Source organism: Lipotes vexillifer, unplaced genomic scaffold, assembly GCF_000442215.2.
Source record: "Lipotes vexillifer unplaced genomic scaffold, Lipotes_vexillifer_v1.1 scaffold469, whole genome shotgun sequence".
NCBI classification, from domain to species: domain Eukaryota; kingdom Metazoa; phylum Chordata; class Mammalia; order Artiodactyla; family Lipotidae; genus Lipotes; species Lipotes vexillifer.
The window spans coordinates 2747955-2754581 of NW_006788006.1; the positions used below are offsets into that span (position 1 = coordinate 2747955).

At 56.2% G+C, this 6627-nt stretch overlaps 1 protein-coding gene across 1 annotated transcript; it reads left to right on the top strand.

The window, feature by feature from the left end:
• The first annotated feature begins 1108 nt into the window (after nucleotides 1-1108).
• RPL18A (ribosomal protein L18a) lies at nucleotides 1109-4586 on the top strand. The gene is made up of 5 exons (XM_007461031.1): nucleotides 1109-1183; nucleotides 2524-2703; nucleotides 3304-3433; nucleotides 4119-4228; nucleotides 4440-4586. Exons 1-5 carry the CDS (start codon nucleotides 1166-1168, stop codon nucleotides 4530-4532), a joined length of 531 nt encoding a protein of 176 aa, XP_007461093.1. The 5' UTR covers nucleotides 1109-1165; the 3' UTR covers nucleotides 4533-4586.
• Nucleotides 4587-6627: the final 2041 nt, after the last annotated feature.

Genomic DNA, 6627 nt, shown 5'->3' on the forward strand with positions numbered 1-6627 from the left:
CCAGGAGAGCCTCTTTTTGCCCCAACAAATTGCTAAGCCCGGAGCCCCTCAAAGGTGGGGCTGCACCTTGATCAGTTCTAGCGCCTCCCCCCGCCCCCCCCGTTCCCCGCTGCCCCAGGATCTGTACTGGAAGCAAACAGATGGGGTTTGAATATCTGCTACTATGAAACACAAATCAGACACCCCTCCATAATAATAATAACTACCACTCCATCTCTTAATGAACGTTAGCGATCGTTAATCGCTCTGTGCCTGGCGTTTTTTTTTTTTTTTTAGTTTATCTAATTTTTCTTTTTTTTGTTTGTTTATTTTTGGCTGTGTTGGGTCTTCATTGCTGTGCGCGGGCTTTCTCTAGTTGTGGCGAGCAAGGGCTACTCTTCATTGAGGTGCGCAGCCTTCTAATTGTGGTGGCGTCTCTTGTTGCGGAGCACGGGCTCTAGGTACACGGGCTTCAGTAGTTGTGGCACGCGGGTTCAGTAGTCGTGGCTCGCAGGCTCTAGAGCGCAGGCTCAGTAGTTGTGGTGCACGGGCTTAGATGCTCCGCGGCATGTGGGATCTTCCCGGACCAGGGCTTGAACCCGTGTCTCCTGCATTGGCAGGTGGATTCTTAAAACACTGCGACACCAGAGAAGCCCTATTTTATCTAATTATTGTAACATTTCTAGGAGGAAAAACACCAGTATTATTCCCATTTAACAGAAGAGAACTCGAGAACTCCGTTAACACACCTCCGGGAGAAAAGAGACCCGGAGTGGGAAGAAGCGCCGCGACCTCATCATAGCCCCTGGACCACCCGAGGTCCGCTTCTACCTACATAAGCATCCCGGGTAAGTGAAACCCGGAACTGGCCACCGAGACCTCCCGGCGTGTCTACAACGCCCCGCATGCGCGCGCGCTGACGCTCCCTGACGTCGCGTTTGAACAGGAGGGCTAATCTCCCCCGATCTTGGGAGTTGTAGTCTCGCCGCAAACGGAGGCCGTGCTGTGAGAGTTTGGTGGATCTGGAGCCAATGAAGAAGCAGATCTTATTGAGTTCGGGGCCGATGAGCCAATGGGATCGCGGCCTTGAATGGGGGGGGAACTTCCGGCCACGAAGTCGAGATGAGCGGCTGCGCGAGGCCGATCATTTCCTTTTCGAGGTTGGCTGCGAGCGTGGAAAAGCGCTATGAAGGCCTCGGGCACGGTAAGACAATCGCGGTGGGGCAGGGAGTCGGGGAACGCGAAGCGGACCGAATCGTGGGCCACGGGAGGAGGCATGGGACACGCGGGAAGTGCTTGTTCCGGCTAGGTCCCGCGCGCCGCCGTCCCCAGTTGCAGCCAACATGGCGGCCACTGCGGGAGCCGCGTGGGGAGGCCGGTGTATGGCCCTGGCCGGCTCGGGGATCGCGGAGGCCGGGGAGGCCGAGTCTCCTTTCCAGGGGAAGGGACAAGTTGCGCGGCGTGGAAATACGCGCCGCGGGAACTCATCGAGCTTCCGAGCCTCAGTTTCCCCGTCAGCAAAGTGGACAGGGTGGCGGGAGGGCGGGGTGGGGGGGAGGGCAATAGAATTCTGTTTCTTCTGGCATGGCTGTGAGAGAAATAGAAGAAATTTATAAGTTCGAGCTGACATGGAGAGTGCGAGCCTTATCGCTGTGGAGAGTGCTGGGCAAAATCAGAGGGTGTTAATAGCACAGAGAAGAGTAGGCCCTGGGGAGAAACAGTATCGGTGGGTTATTTTCAGCTTTCCAGCCCCAGTTTCCACACTGGAAAAGGGACCGGCCGCATCGGTATCCCTTCCTGAATGGGTGGTCCGGGAGGCCGATGAGTCAGGTTTGAGAGAGAGAAGTAGGAACCGAGTTTGTGAGGTTTGGAGTTATTTTCTATTGATATTAGTAAAATGGTGACGGGTCATCTTATGGAGATGGTTCCTTTCTACTATAGCACAGGATTTGGACCTGGCAGACATCTTCACCGTTTGCATCTGTGTAAACAGGGAGCTTACACTTGGGAGTCCAAATCCCTTGGACAGCAGCTGGGAAAACTGAGGCAGCTGCAAGTCATGACAGCAGTGCAGGGATCCCAGAGCTGGGCAGGGAACTGGATTCTTCTCCTGGTTCTGCCTGGAGTTGGCTGTGAGATCCCAGGCTGGTCACTGTCTCTGGGGTCCGGAATGAAAGAGGGTCTTGGCAAGTTACTGTGAGCTGCAGAGATGCTCCGGAGGAAGGAGACAGCTTGACTGTTCCAGGCCAGCCCATAGAAAGGGAGAGGAAGGGAGCGGTTGAGACCCTCACCCAGCTTTCCTGAGCCAGGGCCAAGGGCACACAGGCACCTTGGTTAATCCTCCCCACTCTCACTCCCTTTTATGTGGAAGGTTCAGACAGTGGCATGACCCACAGTCAGCCAGATTTCGCACTGGCTGGGACTTGCCCTTCTCCGTCCCCTGATCCAGTTGTCGACAGGCTTGGGAAGGGGAGCAGAGTGAGTCTCCACAGTTACCTCTGGGCTTTGCGTGCTGGCCCCACCTCACCCCCGTTACTCTTTCAGCTTCGAGAATACAAGGTGGTGGGGCGCTGCCTGCCGACCCCCAAGTGCCACACGCCGCCCCTCTATCGCATGCGGATCTTTGCGCCTAACCACGTTGTTGCCAAGTCCCGCTTCTGGTACTTTGTATCTCAGCTGAAGAAGATGAAGAAGTCTTCCGGGGAAATTGTCTACTGTGGGCAGGTATGGGGTGTTTGAGGCTGGCTGGGATCCCGAGAGGATTTGCGCCCTCCCAGGGGGCATCTGTCACCCCACAGAGAGAGCAGACTTTACAAACTCTGGCCTGTTCCCTTGTGCTCTTCAGGCCCTAGGTTGGGATGGAATAGGTGACTCGGTGCCGTTTTCCTAATGAGAAAGCCCAAGGCCCAGGGAAGGCCTGCTGGGACCCCTTGGTTGAGGCTGGGCCTCATCTGTAAAGTGGTGGGGGAGATGCTGGACTCTGCACTGTGAGGCTACATTGGGCAGCAGATGGTTTTTGGCCCAGGTGGTCCCAGGAGAGTTGTGTTGAGGGGTGGTCTGGAGCTGTGTCGGTCCCCACGGGGGAAGCATCCCGGCCTGGACTGCTCTGCACCCCTGCTGTTGGCAAGGGAGTTTCCCTTGCACAGCAGATTTCCCCTCAGATGTCTGAAGGTGCGGGGACTGGGAAACAGGCAAGAGAGGCCTGGGGGCTGGGCTGTCCTTTGGAGCGGCAGGGCGGGGTGGGAGCAGAGGTTCAGGGATGGAGGGGGTCTGATTGAAGCCCACTTGCTGCTCTCGCCTCAGCTGGTCTCCTCTCCTTGGCAGGTGTTCGAAAAATCTCCCCTGCGGGTGAAGAACTTCGGCATCTGGCTGCGCTATGACTCCCGCAGTGGCACCCACAACATGTACCGGGAGTACCGGGACCTGACCACAGCCGGCGCTGTCACCCAGTGCTGTAAGCCACCGGGTCCCCAAACTGGGTCCCTCGTTTAGGCTCACAGGGCAGGCACTTGCGGCTCAGTCTGGCCTGAGCCTTCCTGCCAGACTCAGTCCTGCCAGACTGAGGCAGGACAAACGCAAGAGCTTTCTTGGGGGTAGGTGGGAGTCCCAGGGATGGTGACAGGGGAGGCACAGGAGGTGTTGCTTTGGGGGCAGGAGGAGTGGAGAGGATGCCCCAAGCACACCTTTTTTCTGGAACCTTGGCAGCAAGTGGACTTAGGAGATTGGGGGGAGGGTACTCGAGTCATTCCTGGGCTGGTTCAGTCGCCCACCAACAACTGCATCTGGAACCTCCTCCTTGAGGTTTGAGGTCAGCGCCTTGTGTAGAGGCAACTGCTGCTCAGAACCTAATCCAGCCCCTGTCCAGTGTTGGGACCTGCCATTCGCAGCCCCAGGTGCTCCCAGGGTGGGTCACCTACCAGGACCAGAGCCCAAGCACCTAAACCCAAGAACTGCTGTTTCTTGTAACAGCGGTTTAAACAGAGGTGCTAACAGCAAGTGGGTCTTGTCGCCTTTGGGGGCCTGCAGCCATGCCCCTCAAAGTGAATTTGGAGGTTCTACACACTTGGTAGCCAGTACCCGCTGGGGCCAGATGCTGTGGCCACTTGTTCCCCAAGTGCCCCCATTCCTGATCCTTGCAGACCGAGACATGGGCGCCCGGCACCGTGCCCGGGCGCACTCGATCCAGATCATGAAGGTGGAGGAGATCGCGGCCAGCAAGTGCCGCCGGCCAGCAGTCAAGCAGTTCCACGTGAGTGCCCTCGGGCCTGCTGGGCAGGCTGGGCTGAGGGGGCTGCCCTGGAACACCAGACTGGCCTGGCGGCTCCTCCAGACTTGGGAGATGCAGCAAAGCACCGGGTTTGACGCAGGAGCCCAGCGGGGGTGGCCACACCTCAGTGGTCCCTGGGAGACAAGGTTGAGAGCCTCCCCCCAACCCCCTTGCCTGCCTTTTCTTATTACAGGACTCCAAGATCAAATTCCCACTGCCCCACCGGGTCCTCCGTCGCCAGCACAAGCCACGCTTCACCACCAAGAGGCCCAACACCTTCTTTTAGATGCAGGACCTCCCTGTCCCCAGATCTGCCCAAATAAAACTCGCTGGGAAAGCCGGGCGCTCAGATACAGTTGTTTTCTTTGCACACCCTGCAGAACTCAAAAGGGTGCAGCCAAGCTGTGAGTGCCCTGGGGGGAGTCCCCTCCTCCAGTAGGACCCTGCCATTGGATTCTGCGGAAGGGGAGCTCTAGGAATGGCCAGCCCCTGCCCCCCTCAGCTCTGTCAGTGCCAGCAGGCAGCGCTGTGCTGTGAGCTTCGGGGTATGCCGTATGGCCACAGGTTTGGCCCCCAAATCTTTCTTACCTGCCTTGTTAGACAGTTCTCAGCTCTGTGCCTCCCCCCGCCGCCCCCCATTTCTGTGGTGGTGAGATGACAGCTGCACCCTGGGGGAGATCAGGTTGATGGCGTTGGGTTCGTTCTGTGTGTGGCCTTCCCCACCCAGCCTACAACCCTGGTCAGCAGGCACAAGGGGGCGTCCAAGAGGGTCATGAGCCTGCTGTGCTAGCTTGTTTCCCCTTCGCCAGCTGGGGACCCCTTGAATGAAGCTGTACTAATCCTGCCCGAGGAGGTCAAGGTTTCACAGTGAGCATCCGTCTCCTGGAATTCCAGGCATGAAGCTAATCCCACCCTGGCCTGAGCTCCTCAGCCAGGAGGCTGCGGCACAGCTAAGAGCTCAGATGTTGGGAACATCTGTCCTTGGTGTGTCAACCCTGGCCCTTTGAATCTTGGTGACCTCTTCAGAAGGTCTGGACACTGACCCCATTTGCTCAGTTGACAGGCCTTAGGGAGTCACTACTATGCAGGCAGTGGGTACACAGGTCAACGAGGACCTGCCTTGTGTTCCAGAGAGCCGTCGATTGGGAAGAAGCTGAGGCACAAAGAGGTAGTTGGGGGGGCGGGGAGAGCAACCAGTCCTGGAGGGTGGTCCTGGATAGGGGCACGGTCTCCCCTTCCCCACCTGTGGCGGTGGGGCTAGTTGGCAGGATGATCCTGGGTGGTTTCCAGAAAACCAGCTCACTTCAAACCCCACCTGTTCTTGGAGAGGTGCCCGAGGCAGGGCGCAGGCACAGCTAGCCATTCTCATGGGAAAGACAGGTCCTGGGTCCTTGCTGGCTGCTTTGCCTGTTGTTCCGACACCGGTGCTTCTTTCCCACCTCCCGGGCCTTTGCACTTGCTGAGCGCTGTGCCTAGACTACTCTCCACGGATCCTCACTGCCTCGCTGAAGACCAAACCATTGGGTCTCTGTCCCCCACCAGCCTGAGTCTGAGAGGGCAGGGACCACGTGTGTCACTGTGTCACCAGGAGGAGTTAAGTAAGTCTGAGAAGAGTAGTGATGGCCAGTGAATATCCCTCTACCTGTATCTGCACCACGTGGGGTAAAGTCCTGGGTCTGGCAATGCTGGGTCAAATTTTCGATGTTAACTCTGCCAAAATGTCTTCCACGGATGTACCATTCACTCTCAACAGCACTTAATAATAAGAAGGGGTCATGTTTTCCTCCAGCCTTGCCCACATCTTGGGTTAGCAAGCCGGTGGCTGAAAAAAACTACATCTTAGGATTTGAATTTGCATTTCCTTATGCGAAAGCCTTCTACCCTGATACAAAAATCGTTTATATGAAAGAAAAAAATCTTACGAAGTTGAACCACTTTTTAAAAGCTCTGGCATCGTTATTTCCTGGCATTCGGGTGGTTAGGACTCTGCACTTTCACCTCTGGGACCCGAGTTCAATCCCTGGTCGGGGAACTAAGATCCTGCAAGCCATGTGGTGTGCACCCACCCTACCCCCCGAAAAAAAAGCTCAGGTGTGTGGGGCAAAAGACTGAAAAAAATCTCTACATATGTTGCAAATCCTTTTTTCTCAGGGTACTTTCTGATGTTTAAGGTGTATTTTGGGGGGGCCAGGCCAAGTTTTTCATTTTGTTTCCCTAGTTGATTTCATTAACCCTGTGCTTTCTGGCAGAAATTCCTAAGTATTCCTTCTCTCCTTCCTCAGTAAGAGGAATCTCCATATCTAGATGCCACCCAGAAAAGTTTCCCAGCCTCCTTTTAACCTAGGGATGGGCATGTGATAACTAGCAGTAGTGATGTGTGC

What these genes read in the sequence shown, in the direction of transcription:
- RPL18A (XM_007461031.1), top strand. An exon ending in AAATTGTCTACTGTGGGCAG is followed by an intron (nt 2,704 to 3,303) that starts GTATGGGGTGTT and finishes TCTCCTTGGCAG; the next exon opens with GTGTTCGAAAAATCTCCCCT. An exon ending in CAGCAGTCAAGCAGTTCCAC is followed by an intron (nt 4,229 to 4,439) that starts GTGAGTGCCCTC and finishes TTCTTATTACAG; the next exon opens with GACTCCAAGATCAAATTCCC.